Here is a 17,817-nt window from a genome sequence, read left to right on the forward strand (position 1 = left end):
ATTATGCGAGTAAATACGGTACATCATACACAGAGATAGGGGTACATTGCACACTGAAACACGAGTTATATTTTGCTCAACGCGGTGCTCGCAGTCAGCATATTTGTTGGAGTAGCTGACAATTCAATTTGCAAGTTCCGTTTAGACGAAGAGTTGCCACCTGTCATCACCTATACACTGCATTTTCATTTCTCCTGCGAAAGCAGTGTGTTGGGTTCACACCACAACGACTGGATATCGTTGTGGTGTGAACCTCTCCTCTTGTCCTTTGTGTTTTTGACTGGTTTTTTCGTTCAAGTATGTACCAACTGGCCCAGATTTCAACCCTTCTGCAACTGTACCATCATTGTTGTATAGACTCAAACGAAAATTAAATATTGCGCGTTTCACAAATGGGCTCCGTGAATAGTAGAGTTCATAAAGCACCAATAAAAAGGCTGCTTGTTTCTTATGAACCATGCTGTGCCTTTCATGCATTTTGTGGGGTCTGATGTGGGGGATCTCACACCGTACTCTTGGGACAAAGGAACGACAACACAGTAGTGCAAACAATCACAAGGGCTTTTATTGCACCTTTCATACATCAATGCCTGCTAGCCGAGTTGCTATCCACAAAACATGCCGATGGGCGCGCGACAAATCTAGAAGTCTGACTCACCGCGACCGGAACCGCGCGAATATGTTCGCTCCATGCTGGATCCCAACGCCTGGTCGTTCGCGTGTATAGTCACGCGAATCGTGGCGCGTTCGAAGGCGGCCACGCGAGGCGGTCTCGCATAAGCCTGGGTCGCCGCGCGCTCGCGGGAGACGTCCCCGCGGCGCGCTGACCCGCCGGGAAAGAGAGTTGCTGCACGTGCGGCCCGCTCGCTGTCTCGAACCCAAGAGAGCAAGCGCCTTCCTTTCGGCGCCCAAGTAACCTCGCGGCGTTAGCCACGCAACACTCGCGCCATCTCTCGGACTGCGCCTGTACCATTCCGACCGCCGCATGTGCGGCAAAGCCGCACTACAGGAGACGCGCTATGCGGGAAAAACATCAGGGGAGGCGCGAGGGTCACACATCCCCACAATTTATAGCGTTCAATGGAATCGGTGTGTGCTCCTTAGTGTGTCCTCCATGTTCATGATAGGAGACGCTGATCGTTTCCTTGTTTTTCTTTTATTCAAAATTCACGAGGCAACAGAAACCCATTTTGGAATCAACTTGCAAACCAAGAGAAAGGAAGTTCATCGATGTAGGATACACATATCCCTTTGGCATTCTTCATAGCTGGGTTTTAAACGAGCTTAGCCACTATTTTGAATTGCGCGACTTGCTGTTGTTGGATTGTTTTTGCTTGGCGTATTGCCTCATCCTCGAAGAGACATAGTAGTGCAAAACATGTGCAACCACATCGACCTTCTGCAGAGGGCATGGAAATGAAAAGCTGTGCTCCTCGAGCAATTCATCTATCATAAGGCAGTATGCAGAACCTTTTGCAGCATTCTTCTGAAAGACGCTCTCTGCTGAATGCAGCATGCGAAAGATGTGAATGGCGGGATGAATCGGCTTGCCTTTAGTCTTCAAGTTAACAAAGCAAGCTTCAGGGCGGTCGGACCTTACAAGTAAGACTGCCAGCCCATGGGTGCATTGTTTGCATGATGTATTTGTTCTTTAAGGGGAGACACGGGTCTGGGAGGCCAAAAAAATTCTAAAAAATCGATTTTTTGAAGTATTTTTTTTCATAATTAATAAGGCCTAAAGAAACTGTTCCTAAAATACTGTAGCAATGTAATGCGCATTAGTCGAGTTATTCGGTCTCAAAGTCAGTTTCATGGCCATTTTCGCTCGCGAAACCACCTCAAAAACGGTCATATTCAACGCCGCAACGCCTGAGAACCACGCCGAGTAGCGCGGCCATTTTGGTCTCATTTGAAAGACGCATTCTTCTATTGTCTGTTCCTAGCGGAAGAGCGCTTTCCGTCTGGCAACGGCACAGCTATCACGCATAAAAAAAAAACTCATACTCGCACATTATTGGTGCGTTTCTATCACGTGGGGCAGTTCCTGATTCCCTATTGGATGCCAATGGATTCGTCTGCTAAACAGCGGCGCGCAGTCCGCCATCTTGCCAAGAGGCCTAAGCGACGGCTGTGCGATAGGTGCGATGGCAGGCGGTCATCGGAAGTTCCGGACGGTTCATGCGTTCGGGAAGAAGCGAAAACGGCGTCCGAGGGCACGCAGCATATCACCAGTGAGACCTTCTGCCGCCGAGAACACGGAAGAAGCGGGCTGTGCCGGCGCTATCACGAACGCGACACCCGCGATCGCGGACACGATAGCGGCGACCCAAGATCACACGCGAGCTGTGCGCGTCGACACTCCCTTGGTTTCTGCCGCTGAAAAAGTGGCCATCGAGTGTCGTGCGAGTGATTTACGGCAAGACCTTTCGTCGACGTCAGCCACACGACGCAAGCGGTCTTTTATTCGAGACTCTGAAGGAGCCGCGATGACTGGAACGCCGTTCACCGTCGTAAGCTTAGCGTTGGTGAATGAACTGCTTCAGTGCATGAATTGCCGTGTGTGTGGCGGGCCTGGCAGCATCTCCAAAGAAGACCGAGAATATGGCATCGCCGCGAAACTTGTGCTGACCTGTGATGAGTGCGGAGAACTGAAGACTGTATGGAGCTCGCCAAGAGCAGGGGGGGACGCGGCGCGCGGCCCTTTCGAAGTCAACGTGCTCGCGGTTCGCGTGGCAATGAGCACAGGGAACGGACAAACTGCGCTAAACGATATATTTTCCACTCTGAATATTTCGCGGAGAGGCATGCATACGAAGACCTACCAAGATTATGTTAAATTGAAGATGAACCCTGCCTCGCAGAAGGCTGCCGCGTTCGTTATTGACGACTGCGCGAGCACGGTGAAAACACTGTATGCCGATCTGGACTACGGAAATCCTGGAAACATCGCTGTTTCCTTTGATGGGACTTGGTTGACCAGGGGCCACTCATCTCATATTTGTGTTGGGACAGTGATCGAGCTATTTACGGGATACGTGCTTGACTTCGTCGTCCTATCGAACTTCTGTTTGGGGTGCCAGCTAGGGCCGAAGGAGGACGATCCAAGGTATGCCGAGTGGCTAGCTGACCACAGATGCCAAAAGAACACCTCCAGTAAGCCAGGCCAAATGGAGGTGGAAGCGGCACAAATTTTATTTGGCCGCTCATTAGAAAGGCATGGGCTCCGCTACACAACCATGTTATGTGATGGAGACAGCCGGGCCTTCAATAGCCTGCAAGAGGCACAGGTATATGGCTTTGTGCCAATAGAAAAAGAGGACTGTGTCAACCATGTGCATAAGCGCATGGGCACAGCTCTTCGAAACCTCCTGCAGAAACAAAGAGCTGACGGAAAGCCAAGCCTTGGCGGTAAAGGAAAACTCACGGGCGAGCTGGTCACGAAGCTCACTACATATTATGGATGGGCTTTGAAAACTCAAGGAAACATTGAAGCCATGCATAATGCTGTTTGGGCAACTCTTTATCACGTAGCATCTACTGATGCAAGCCCAAATCACTCGCATTGCCCAAGTGGTGAAGAATCTTGGTGCAAGTACAACAGGGCTGTTGCCAAGAAGGAGACTCCTCCAAAGCACCGCTACAACCTGCCTGAGCATGTTGTTGATGCCTTGCGGCCTGTGTATACGCGACTCTCTGACAAGAAATTGCTGAAGCGTTGTCAGCGAGGCAAAACCCAAAACCCGAACGAGAGCCTGCACTCTGTCATTTGGTCGCTCGTGTCAAAGAGCAAACATGCCTCCCTTTTCACTGTGGAAGCTGCTGTGGCCGAAGCAGTCGCAAGGTTTAATGCAGGCAAAGGGAGAGCAGATGCAGCGATACTAAATGAACTGCACCTGCAGCAGAATGCCGTAGCCTCCGAAAGATGTTCAGAAAAGGACAGTCGCCGACTAGTGGCATCCGATAAGAAGCATGCACATGCTGAAAACTTCAGACGTGCAATGAAAAGAAAGCGCACCAAGGAAAATGATCATGACTACGTTCCTGGTGGCTTCTAGCATCGTCACCACACTGATTAATACCTTCTCCTATTGAATAAAAATGCTCACCATGTTCCTAAACTTCTTCTCTCGTTTTCTCAAAACAACATTTTTTATCACATCCTAGGCTATTGCCCACAGTATCTTTTGATGTAGCGGCTGGATTTTGATAATTCTTGCAGCATTTGAAAGCTTATACATTCATTAGTGCAATAAAACCAAGAAATTTTGATACTTTTATTTAGAACAATGATTTAATCAACAGTAAAATTACGCAACAGTTTCAGATTTCTGATGAGTATACTTGATAAGGCCATAACTTTTGAACCAATGAAGCTAAAAATAAAATTATGGTTTCCCTGCACTCCCTGGTCTCTATAGAGCGCTGTCATACCAAATTAATAGCAATCTTTTATGGGAAAGCTGTCAAAAGACTGGGCAGAATGTAAGTTTATGAAACAGTCAATATTTTGAAATGTGGGAGTGATAGCCCAAATCTAATTGCATATTTGTTTTCAGCTGTGAAAAATACATATTCTATAAAAATTTCAGCTGGAAATACTGAAAATTAAAAAAAAAATTTTTCAAACCAGTGTCTCCCCAGCTTGCGGCACATGTAGCCGGTTATGTAGTAGACTATACAGTCTGCTGCTTCTGGCAAAGAGTAAACATGGTCAAAAAGGGTCTCCCATTGTGAATTGTGGCTGCCGTGAATAAAACAGTTTAAGGTTACTGCCCGTGCCGTTTATGTGTTCTCTCCCTCTGTCCCCATCATTATTTGTGGTCAATATGATGTGCAGTAAACACCAACTAGGCCAAAGTGAAGTTCTTCTCAACTTGTAGGAGGTCGGACTGTGTACGTGGAGAAGCAGGCACATCATAAGCCATGATTCAGTGTAACACCAGTTCCTTTCAGTGGTGGCTCTGGCCGCTGACAAGCACTCTTCTATGAGCACTCGCTGAGCTGGTAGCAAGTCGAGCTTGCTAAGTTTTCCCTCCACTGTTGCATCAGACATTGCACTCAAATTTACTCCGTTTTTTCATTAATTCCTCTTTCATTCTTTTTGTTCGCTTTATCGTTCCTCCTTAAGGCTGCCATTTGCTGAGGGCTAGATGGTATGCGAAATTGCTGCTATGGCCTGCGCTCTTGTTTCTTCCGAAGAAGCCTTTTGTGGTGAATGTGAAGTGTATCCGGCAATCTCTCACGGCGACTGCAAGTTTTTTCATTGGGTCCTGGCCACATGCAACGTTCCCTGTGCCTCCAGTGGCCGGATACATCGACATACTCTGGGTGTACATCAGGGAAAATACGTCTGCCAGGGCCACCTTTGCAGGGATTGACCTTGTTGATTCGGCGCAAAGCACTGTTCAAATCCCTTAGCATTGACAGCTTACTCATAATTCCAAGTTTTTCTGGAGGTACAGCTTTAACCATAATAATCACCCGAGCATTCATCTGGTCGTCGACTTCAAGGTACTTTTTCATAAACATCAAAGCAGGCTTGTTGGACCCGCAGGAACTTCCAGCTGAAACTTTTTAAAGATGAAGAAAAATTAAACTTCTCACACCGGCCATGCCGACCCTATTGCACGACCAGAATATTGTAGGCAGTGTGGCGAGACAAGGATTTTGAAAGAGCGCGTTGAAGTTGATGCTGTTGGTCTTACCGTCATGCGACGCTGCACTGAAGTCTTGAATTTCTAGAGGTCTTGTAGACTGCTGAGCTGCTATGGCTAAAGTTTCCTTGTCCACCGGAGAAGTTACTTGAGCTCTTGTCTCTTGCATGACGCATACTTTTGCCTGCAGTTCTTGTACTTCACTGCCTTCAGGTTTCGCTTTGCGCTTGCTGTCAACTGGAGGGCGTCCTGTGTTGGCAGTGCTGATCTGGTTCTGGCCGCCTTCTGTTGGCACTTCAGTTGCCGACTCCCGATTTACCACATTTTGCTTTCGGTTTCTTCCTTTTCGTTTGACTTTTCTGCCTATTGCTCCTTATTTCGGAAGTGCTCTGCAAGCGTCAGTTGTCACGGAACACCGTTCTTTGAATGTGGAGTGTGAAGACGCATGAAAATTACTCGGCACAGTATCTCTAGCTAGAGAAGCTCTTCGGGTTCTGCTGGCTAAAACAACTCCAATGTGCAATGCCATTCATGCTTTTGTCACATGCACTGGGTCGAAGTGCTTCTCGCACACAGTCGCCTGGTTGGAGGACTCAATCTTCACGCTGTATGGCATCCTGTCATGCTTGCAGTCGACTCTTCTCTTTAAGGACACTGAACATCGATAGTACTTTGTCTTTACACGAGTCATTGCCGCTCTTGCAGTTTGGAACGAAACACTTTTTGCCCATAGTCCGGCTCGATCCATCTCCGCCAGGCAACTCTCTTCTTCCCTCTTTTGCGATTCTGCTTATTCGTCCTTTTCCATTATTTCCATTATTAGGCACCTACCGATAACAAGGATGACTAATTGCTCAACGGTAAAGCACATATTGCAACAAAAAAAGATAACTTATCGTCTGCCCGCACGGCTTTTCTGCGACTGCTTCCAGGCTTTGTCAAATGCCGTCTGCTAGAGCAAGCGACGCAACCGCAATGTCGGAGACATTATCGTCTGTTACGGCACCTGAAGAACTTGAATGATAATATTGAATGAAAGATGCACTAAATAAATTAGTTTTTATTTCTTTCAATGCATTTTACCTGCAGCTATAACTATTTACCCTTTCAAATTTCGCACCTTTCCAACCTCCTTAGGTGTGCTGCCTTGCTGCGGTGCAGACGTGGAACACCCCCATTAGTGAGACAAGTTTCTCTCTTGTGGCCCCGCGTCATCGGATCGCCTGTCCTTCTTTCACCGTGCCCGACGCAATGCGGTCACTGCAGGGAGAGCAGTTTGATGGAGCCACGCCGCTGGGTTTCCCCGCCACCGCCAGGAAAAGCCACCTTCTGGGGGCACTTTTCTGCTGCTTGACATTCAATATATCGGGAGTTGCTGCTGTTTTTGTTCGATGTAAGCGTAACTTTTGCTATACATATTCATTGTAACTGTACCATGTTCAGAAATTTTTCGATATAAAGATGTTTTCAATATAAAGAATAATTTGATGTATACGGGTGTGACTGTATATGCAAAAGCTTGTAAGAACTCCAACTAGATTATTTTTTTTTTGCCCTAAAAGTTTTCTTTATTTGATTTTGCTCTTGTTCTCTAATAGCCATACATATCGCAAATACTGAACTTTGATGAGCTCCTAAAGTAAGAAATGTTTTTGGATCAAAATATTGCTTGTAGCACTTCACTGCTTAAGGGGGGAAGTGGGTCCTAAAAATGTTTTTCTTATTTTTGGGTAAATCTTTAATAAACTCCACTGCCTGGGGTAATTTTTCATGCTGATTTCAGATCTGTAATTATATTTCTGATTGCTGTAGCAGTTCAAAAAATATTGAGGTCTGAAGTCAAATTAATTTCAAACTCGTTACGGGGCTTTTTGATGATTCCGTCTTGCTAAACCAAAAACTAAATGCATGACATCATTGCTAAAGACCTACTGTAGGGGGTGATGCTATTTTTATAGTTTGGTCTAAATTTTGGATTTTGGTCTTAAAGTAAGTGACACGGCCCTAGGTACCCTCTCAACGCTGCAATGGCCAAATGATCGTGGGTGTCACTTGAAGCTGCCCGACAAGATCCTGAGCAACAGAAATCACAGAGGTTGGCTTGGAATGTGCCGCTATTCACTTAAGGAGAGACGTGGCAATGAAAGCTTTTTTTTTTATTTATGGGAATAAAATGGTGCAATTTGGCATGCAGGTGTGATTTGTTATGCTGATATCATAACTGAAGTTAGTTTTGTGCTCTATCTATTATAGTTTTCGAGTTACAACAATTGACAGCTTTTAATGGTCATCCCCAAATGAATTATTTACCCATAATTTTGCCAAGATTTTCACAACCGCATGTTCATAAAGGCCCATTCCGCGCAATAAAGCTATTGATTTTTTTAATGCCGAAATGAGCACAAATATATTTTTTTAACTTTGCTATGCATATTGTCTTACTAACAACTTTTGCAAGAAACCCATTATAAATTTTCTTATGCGGTGCAGTTACGAGTAGTCAGCTTTATTGCGTTCATCAATATTTCAGTATCTAAGTACAAAAGATAGGATGATTTCGTCATCATTCTTTCTGAAATGGCACTGGGATGACTGAAAGCAACTGCACAAAAAATGAAAGCTGAGAAAACGGAGCTTGAGGTTTCATTTGTTGTAAACATTTAAATCTTTACTTTGAGTACCTAAAATCCACCTGGGATGTTAGTCCTTTGCCTGTGATTTTAGTCCTTTGCTTGTGATGTTAGTCGTTTGCCTGTGATTTTTTTAATATTTTGATGTAGCCTTTGAGTTCTTGCAGCCGTTTCGTGCACCTTAGTTGCCCTTTTGACCATTGTACATCCATCCGTCGTGCAGAGGCAGATGACAGCGCATTCAAAACGTCCACGCTTGTCTCTTGTTGAGCAACCTCTTCATTAAGGAGAGTTGGAGCTGAAATTTGTAGTTGAATATTTGACGCGAAAACTTCTGCTCCACCGATATCGCGTTGCCGTCATGACCACACGTGGAGACACCGTCACCATCGCTCGTGGTAGCGCCTTCACCATTGCCCGCGGTCGTGCCTTCACCATCACTTGCGGACACGCCTCACCACAGCGTGCGGAACGGCCGTCACCATAGCTCATGGTTGTGTAGGCACACGCAGGCACGCTTTCCCAGTCACACACGTGCGCCGGTCGTGCCTTGTCAACAAGCTCGGCAATATCTGCCTCTATGAGTAGTTTGCTCCTTCCTTTCCACACCTTTCGTGGTTTTCCGTACATGTGGGCCATTCAAAACTTGATTCCTTTGGGGCTCATCACAGAAAAGGTGCGTAAGCTGCCACGATTGTCAATCACATTGATCGGAACGCACAGCTCGCTGCTGCACAAATGCGTGCGAGAGAGGTTCGTCAGCAATTCAAATCTAAAACAGCCAATAGGAGCGCACCCTGTGCCCCCCGTGATTACTGTGCCAAATCCTAATGCCGCATTTGCCTTTTTTTCGCTTGCGTTTGCAGGTTTATTTTTTTGGTGGAGAAATACATCGCTCCGGCTATCTTTAGCTCCGATCTCTCCTCTTTACAATGATACCAAGATGCCGGCGCTGCGTGAACGGCTAGGCGGGCGATCCCCCGTGCGACGGGACCTTCCAAAGCCCAATTTTTCCGAAAGTTTTTATGATAGCATTCTGGGAAAGTGCTGTTTTCTCGATTTCTACTGCGTATTTGGTTATAATATTTCACCACGAGGTAAATAAAGGTCCCTGGACTGCGAAAAAAGTAAATAAAAAAATCGAAAATTTTGACAATTTGACCACTTCAATTGCCACGTCTGCCTTTAGGGGGGACACCCCACTTAAATTTTCATGTTTTATTTGTGGCCACAATTTGATAAAACTTCCATCACTTATGTATTTTGACATGCTGATTTCAAATATTCAATTGGTTTTCCCATGCAACAAGTACTTTTCAAAATATAAGCAATTCATGTTTTTTTGTATGGACTAATTTGGAGGCAAGTTCTCTCTACAATGCTGGCTGTTAAAGTAACAAATGCTGGATGCACAAAACTCAAACAGCAAATGTAGTCCATACAACTTAGCGGCTTGTAACGTGGGTTGTACACGATCGGCGACTACTGGGTAGACTAGGCTTCGCTAATTTGGTTTTCAAAAGGCACTCGTGGCATCGTTGACATTATGCTGACAACCACTCTGGCGACACGTTAAGACAAAAATATCCCTCTTTCTGCCCAACTCGGTGGCTGAATTGGTGTGCGATTGACCAGGCAGAGTCTGAATTATGGAATCGGGCGCCTGTAAGGCATTCAAAATTTTCACTGTCCTTATACCTTCTGCCTATGGGGCGGGCCAATGGCAGTGCCACAAAGCTGTTGGAATTCAAATCTGAAAGAGCCAATAGGAGCGCGCCCTGTGTCCGACGTGATTACTGTGCCAAATCCCAATGCCGCATTTGCCTTTTTTTCACTTGCGTTTGCAGGTTTATTTTTCGGTGATTTTTCCGCCAACTGTTAACAGTCTAGTCAGCGACCAAGTCCGTGGTCATCCAACCTTTTTCATTTGTGCACACAATCACGCCACTAAGAAACAAGATTCCTTTTGGGAGCATATTCCGTCTTAAGATAACATACGGGGGCAGCTTGTGCCCACTTGCAGTGCAACAAAGCACCGCGGTGACTTTAGCTTTTTTCGTGGCCGGAAGACGAACCGCGCACTTGCTAACCCCCTTCTTTTCATGTCCTAATTATTAGTAAGCATGTAGCAGTGCGAGATACATTCCTAGAGTCTGAAAATATTGGCGCCCATGGTTTGCAAGACAAGCACATTGTGCTTTTGTGAGGGGTAAGGAGCCTTGCCTGCATGGTGCGCACATTGTCCCCTCGGTAGCGGCTGCGAGGAAGCCGCCTGGAAGAGGAGCCCCCCCGGCCCCGGCTGGTCCGGGCCTGTGGCATTGGCTCCAGGCGAATGGTCTCAGGCGTGGGTGTCTCCACCGGAGGCTCCTCCGCCGACTCGGCTGTGGCGGCACCTTCCTGCACGTGCCCCCCCACCATGACACAGTGTTTTACACTCTTCCATGTGATTTAATGCAGATGCAACACCCTGATTGCACTTCATCATTCCTCCATCTCAACTGAACTTCACTGTTCGCACATTTACGAGTACACGCGCAACAGCAATTGCAATTAGCAGTAGCAATTGCTACATAGGAAACCCATACGGGTTTCGAAAGAAAAGCCTCATAGTTGAAGAAAAATTTATTACTTGAACCTGGGACCACCGCCTTTCCGGGGCAGCCACTCTTCCATCTGAGCTAACCAGGCAGCTAGCAGATGGCAGGGTGAAGTCGAATTTGTCAACAACTCAAAGCAAAGGCAAGAGTTTGACGTAAGAGTTCGGCTGAAACCCGCAAGGTGGAGAAAAGTAATTACTAAAGAGAAAATAAGACATCCACCCGTTCGTAGCAATTGCTACAAAGGAAACCCATACACATTCCTTGAAAGAAAAGCCTCAAAGTAAGCATTAATGAAAGATATAACACGTATGAATGAAAACCTTTTATGAAGATTTTCTATAAGGAAAGCTTTACCTGTGCAGTCACATCCACATTTTAGATCAAGCCTCGCTAAACGTAAGCCAAAACAGGCCTCACACACAAATATAGTACCGTCGTTCCCACGATGACACAGCATCCATTAGAAAACTCACATAGATGGTGACACCTGATTTATCTCTTGGGAACACTGTAAGAAACTACATTGGTAATAGGTTTATTATAAGAAAAATAAATTACGGTTGAAGTTCCATTTCTAAATTGTGTGTCAAAACCTCAGGGCCGGTACACATCAGCGTAACATCACGAAGTGATAAGTACTGTATTTACTCGAATCTAACCCACGCCTTTTTTCCGATAAAACAGGTTCAAAAGTTGCATGCACATTAGAATCGAGTACGACCCTAAATCCACGTTACCATATCGCCATCAACATTCGAAAAATGGCCACCTCGTACGCGCTTCTAGCCTAGCTGCTGTAGCTTCCTCCATGTGTATACTTCCATGTTGTATGTGTAACCAGACGCTCGTGTAACCTAGTGTACCGCCTGTCTTCCCATTTTCTGCATTTATTTAATCAGCATGGAAGCGCCGACTGCAAAGACACACTGTGTCTGAGTCCACTGTGATGCAGCAGTTAAAAGGAAAGTTATCATGCGCGCAAAGACAGACGGAAATCGGGCCGCATCACGGGCGTTCGGAGTTCCCGAAACTTGCGTGCAGGACTGGCGCAAAGAAAAGGAGAATATTTTTGCCAGCAAAGCAACAAGGAAGGGTTTCAGTGGACCGAAGCAGGGCCGCTTCGCCGAAATAGAAGAGCTGCTTGCAGAATACGTGCAAGAGCAGCGAGTGGCACAGTGGCCTGTGACGACAGATCTACTCAAAGTACAGGCGATGCAGTTAGCCCTACAGAAAGGGCTAATGCGGAGTGACTTTGAAGCAAGCAGGTGCTGGCTATCAAATTTTATGAAAAGAAAAGGCTTTCCTCTTGGAAGGCGGACAGGATTATGCCAAAAATTGCCCGAAGAATATGAAGAGAAATTGCACAGTTTTCAGCGGTACATTTTGAAATTGTGCCACAGAAATGGCTACCGCTTCGGACAGATTGAAAATGCCGATCCGACGCTGCTCTACTTTGACATGCCTGCCACCACAAACGCTGAAATGAAGGGGGCGAAGGAAGTGCGCGGTTCGTCTTTCGGCCACGAAAAAAACTAAAGTCACCGCGATGCTTTGTTGCACTGCAGATGGGCACAAGCTGCCCCCGTATCTTATCCTACACTCTAAGAACAGTTTACACCCTTTGGCTTGCCCCTTCTGCCACACAAAAATAATCGTCATCTGCCTTGATGCGTTTCCTTTCTTTATCGCTGCGAGCCCGGAACTTTCCAGTAACGAACGGCACGCGCGTTATCAGCATAGAACAGTTTACACCCTTTGGAGTGCCTCTTCTGATAACGCCCGTGCCGTTCGTCACTGGAAAGTTCCGGGCTTGCAGCGATAAAGAAAGGAAACGCATCAAGGCAGATGACAATTATTTTTGTGTGGCAGAAGGGGCAAGCCAAAGGGTGTAAACTGTTCTTAGAGTGTAAGATGAAATGTGCTCCCAAAAGGAATCGTGTTTCTTAGTGGCGTGATTGTGTGCACAAATGAAAAAGGTTAGATAACCACAGACTTGGTCACTGACTAGACTGTTAACAGCTGGCGGAACAGACCCAGCGGATGTTTGGGTCTGCGTGGGATGCTTGTGCTCGGCGCGTTCAGGTGCCACCTTGACCAACGCATCAAAGACAAGCTGGCTACATGCAACACCGACCTTGATACCCGGCAGCATGACATCACAGCTCCAGCTGCTTGATGATTGTTTCAACAAGCCAGTGAAAGATAGAATCTGGGCAGTCTACACCAAATGGCTTGTCAGTAGCTGCCACGAATTTACGCCCGCCAATAAAATGAAGCGTGCCTCGCTGAAGGACTTTGCTGGATGGGTGAAAGATGCATGGTGCACAATCCCGTCTGCCATGGACGGCACCGAGGACAAAATGCTTTGGTCTGCTGGTAGCGATACGGAGTTGCCCGATAGCGACAACAAGCGATATCTATTGCCCCACGCGACTCGTACCGATGCAGTGAAAATCTTGGCGGCAAGGTACGCCACTTCCACTTGTGTTCTTATTCATCTCAACTTTAGTGTATTGGGAATAAATCTGTTTTTTCCAAATGAGAGAAAATAGTATTTCTATATGAAAGCACGAGGTGCGCGATATTGTACTCTTTCTTCTTTTTCTTTTGGTCATGGAAAACGGATGTGCGTTACAATCAAGGTTTTCATTTATTTTTTGGTCACGGTAAATGGGTGCGTCTTACAATCGAGGGCGCGTTAGAATCGAGTAAATACGGTATTCCTTTTTTGCATTTTGGCCATTGTGCTTCAGTAAATGTTCTTGAAACTAAGTTGAGCAGTCTATAGCTCTCTTAGAATACAATGAAGCCCATTTCTACAGATAAACACTGAACTAGGCCCGAGCAGATGGCATCAAAATCCATGACATCATAGCAAAAAATTTAAACGTAGCCCTGCCAACAATCTTTGGTTTTCTGAGTCTAGTGTTTCCTTGCACTTTACGAAAGAGCCCACCTGCTGTAGCTGGTGATCATCCAGGGCCAGCTCCTCGGAGGACATGGTGATCTCACTGCGGTTGATCACTGACCGGGGCAGCTGCAGCGGGTCTTCCTCCTCGGAGCCTGCTCGGCGGAACAGCTCCGACGTCGGGCCCATGGGCTCGCCCCACGAGCGAGAGTAGGTGCGCCGACGCTGCTCCCAGTCCCACTGGGTCCCACCGGCCTGCTGCTGCTGCTGCTACAATGCCACCAGATAGAGCTCAGTTGTTCTTTATCGAACAATGCATTCGGTAGTACAACCAAGGCACTTGGTTCCAACCAATATAGCTGCAGTAGCAGTAAAATCAACCACACAGGTGGTTGCAAACAACATTCAAGCAAGGAGATGCCCAGTGTTGTTGATTTCTACTTTTCATTCTAGTGAAATCTATATAAAGGAGATTTCCATTAGTTCAACCCTGATGAGACTAACGAAATTGATTGAATTATCTGGTGGTTTGAATTGAACAAGATGCAGAAAAAATGCCAAAACATACCGCTGATTCATTTCACAGTGTTTGCCCAATTTTAACATACCCTTGAATCAGATGCACGTGCACTTTTGGTGTGTCCAAAGTGAGAAGCTAATGTAGAAATGACATTAAAGTGCATTAGCGCAAGCACTTGGGTTGGTGCATGATGAAGTTGAAGGGGGTACCAGCGAAACACAAAGGACATGTACACAAGGAAAAGGTGTTAGACACGGATGATCACTGGACTTTCAACCGTACTTTATTGGAATTCACATTGCCACACATAACCTCCAATGCATGCGCATCTTCAACTCCTCCCAAGACCGTACATCAATGTCAGTTTTTGATCACCTTTTACCTACCCGATAGGTAAGCACGTTTCTTGTTGGTTAAATATAAGGACGTATCACTGACAATTTTCGTTCTCATTTCCAGTATGAAAAGCTTCTAAGACTTCCCGTCCATATCTAGTCTAACCCCTCCCTAAAATGATACCGTAAAAAACGGAATATAGGTCGAACTTTTTTTAAAGAACCATTGCGAAAAGCCGACCCTCGTCTTACATACCGGACATTGGCGGAAAAACTACGGAAGTCTTGCAACAATGGGCGGATGAAGTAAAGAAGCGCCTTCGTTATTGCCATCAGCACCAGCATGTCGTGGCGACATTGTGGAACCGTCAATTTGCGTTTACATTGTCACAAAGTTATATTAGTTAAAGGCTGCTTTTTCACATTTTGTTTCAAAATAAGCCGACGACACGTCACCGTCGCCTTCAAGAAAAAGGCGATTGAGTGCGCAGAAGCCCACGGCAACCTCGCAGCACGGCGCGAATTTGGAGTATCCAAAAAGAGCATTCGGTACTGGCGGAGACAGGAACAGCAAACCAACAGAAAACGTCATATCGTGGGCGGACTGCAGGATTGGAAGACAAGATTGCAGAGTTCGTCCGGGAGCTGCGTGTAAGATCGCTCGTGCCTCTGGACTGGGCAGCGAGAAGCACTCGTCATACGACTCTAGTTCGGACCATTCTGATCAAACGTGTTGCTCTGATTCAGAGTAGCACTTGCGCACTTCGTGCCCTTCTGTGTACTGTACACCCAGCCAATTTTTAACATTATCGCGCGACCATCGACCCGCGTGTTTGTCAGCACCTTATCATCACGGCACAGAGCAGCGAAGTAGCGAAAGTAAGCGAACGTGTACACATGCGCGTATCTTGTTTGTTTCGCCACTCAGCGCTGTTAATATGGTGCTGACAAGCACGCAAGTTGATGGTCGCGCGATACTGTTAAAAATTGGCCGGGTGCACATGCGAGCAGCATTTAAATAAATACTGTCACTATTGTGCATGAGTCGCATTTCTTTCAAGGTAAGGGTGTCTTTCGGATACTTTTGCCATTGAAAAAGATTTTTTTCATTCTTAGAATTCGTTAGTTGGGGGACTGACCTACTGTAAAAACCTGACTATAGGTCGGACCGGAATATAGGTCGATCCCCCAACTAACGAATTCTAAAAATGAAAAAAATCTATTTCAGCGGCAAAAGTATCGAAAGACATGACACCCTTACCCATAAACAAATGCGACTCAGCGGGTTGCACATGGTGACAGTATTTATTTAAATGCTGCTCTCGCATGTACACCAGGCCAAGTTTTTAGCGGTATCGCACGACCATCAACCCGCGTGCTTGTCAACACCGTATTAACGGCGCTGAGCAGCGAAACAAACGAGATACGCGCATGTGTTCACATGCCCTTACTTTCGCTATTTTGCCGCTCCGTGCCGTGATGATAAAAGGTGCTGACAAACACGCAGGTCGACGGTCGCGCGATACTATTAAAAATTCGTCGGGTGTACAGTACACAGAAGGGCACGAAGTCCGCAAGCACTACTCCGAATCAGAGCAACACGTTTGAACAGAGTCGGATGACGAGTGCTTCTCGCTGTCCAGTCCATAGGCGCGTGCGATCTCTACCGCTTTCAAACGAATGCATTCGACAACAGGCAGCAATCTTACACGCAGCTCTCGGACGGACTACGCAACCTTGCCTTCCAGTTCTGCAGTCCGCTGCGATCCGGCCACGAAATGACGTTTTCTTTTGGTTGCTGCAAGTTGTAACACGTTGCTTTTGCCTCCGCCACTACCGAGTGCTATTTTCGGATACTCCAAGTTCACGATGTGCCGGGAGGTTGCCGTGGGCTTCCGCGTACTCAATCGCCTTTTTCTTGAAGGCGACAATGAATTGACGTCGGCTTCCGCTCATTTTGAAACAAAATGAAAATGCAGCCTTTAATTAATATAACTGTGCGACAGCGGAAACGCAAAATGCCGGTGCCACAATGTCGCCGCGCCATAGAATAAAGAACCAACGCCACGCTGATGATGATGGCGATGGCGAAGGCGGCTGTTTACTTCATCCGCCCATTGTTGCAAGACTTCCCTAGTTTTTCCGCCAATGTCCGGTATATAAGTCGAGGATCGACTTTTCGCGATAGTTTTCTAAAAAAAAGTTCGACCTATATTCCGGTTTTTACGGTATATTCGGTCCGACCTATAGTCCAGTTTTTACACTACATCACAAGTGATAAGTCTTTGTGTTTAACCTACAAGGAACGTGCTTACCTATTGGGTAGGTAAAATGTGATTAAAAACTGACATAACACACGGGTTTTGGGAGAAGTACAACTTGCGCATGTGTCGGCTGTTTTCGTGCAGCAATGTACTTTTCGAGATGTTATCAATGCATATGTGTTGGGAGGCCAAAGGGGTGTGTTGCCTCTGCCAAGGGGCCTCAAAGGTTCAAACACTCAGCGTCGGCTCAACCCCCAGGATCACCTTTACCCCGGACACGGCTAAGTCATGCAGGGTTAAACATGGGAGGGTCCAACCTTCATGTGCTCAGGTATGTGGTGTCACAACACACCAAACGCCTGCTGATGCAGACGCCCCTGCATAGGAATTGGAATTTGTAATGGTGGATTTGGGCTAAATACAGATTGGAATAGTGTTAGATTATACAGTGGAATCTCGATTATACGAATCTCACGGGGTCACAAAAAATTCGTATTAGCCAAAATTCGTATCATCGAAACAATTAAAACTGGCTGAATTAAAGAGACAGGGGTGAACTCACTCAGGCACACGTATGTAAAAAGCATTTATTTCTTGAAGAAAAAGTCTCTAATGTCCTTCTGCCTCTTTTTCTTTGTCAGGTCACTTAGCAGACTTTGTTCAAATCCATAAAAGCGTGTGCACGTGTCATCGCTGATTTCATCTGTGGCCTGTTGCAAATGGGTCGCAAGCCCCAAGGGTAGCGTTGGCCTGGCGGCCTGGGGCACCACTGGAAGCATCCGAAGGTCCTGGCAAAGCATGAGACGACTGCTAACAGAACAACTGGTTCATTCTAGCATCGCAAAAGAGCGGCCGGTCAGGTCGACCGAAGTGGAGAGACGGGAGAGCACATTACTCAACAGAAGA

General features: G+C 46.4%; 1 protein-coding gene across 9 annotated transcripts in view; it reads right to left on the reverse strand.

Moving 5' to 3' along the window:
- LOC135918099 (uncharacterized) overlaps positions 1-17,817 on the reverse strand; it is a 703,603-nt gene that overhangs the window by 605,974 nt on the left and 79,812 nt on the right. For 8 of the 9 annotated variants that reach the window (XM_065451754.2, XM_065451756.2, XM_065451757.2 and 5 more), the window contains 2 exons: positions 13,841-14,062; positions 10,508-10,681 (listed from right to left, as the gene is read on the reverse strand). In XM_065451754.2, coding sequence (XP_065307826.2) covers positions 10,508-10,681; positions 13,841-14,062 — 396 coding nt within the window. The remainder of the gene's footprint in view (positions 1-10,507; positions 10,682-13,840; positions 14,063-17,817) is intronic. The other variant, XM_070536300.1, reaches the window with a different exon arrangement.

The sequence above is a fragment of the Dermacentor albipictus genome, chromosome 3 (assembly GCF_038994185.2).
Source record: "Dermacentor albipictus isolate Rhodes 1998 colony chromosome 3, USDA_Dalb.pri_finalv2, whole genome shotgun sequence".
NCBI classification, from domain to species: Eukaryota; Metazoa; Arthropoda; class Arachnida; order Ixodida; family Ixodidae; genus Dermacentor; species Dermacentor albipictus.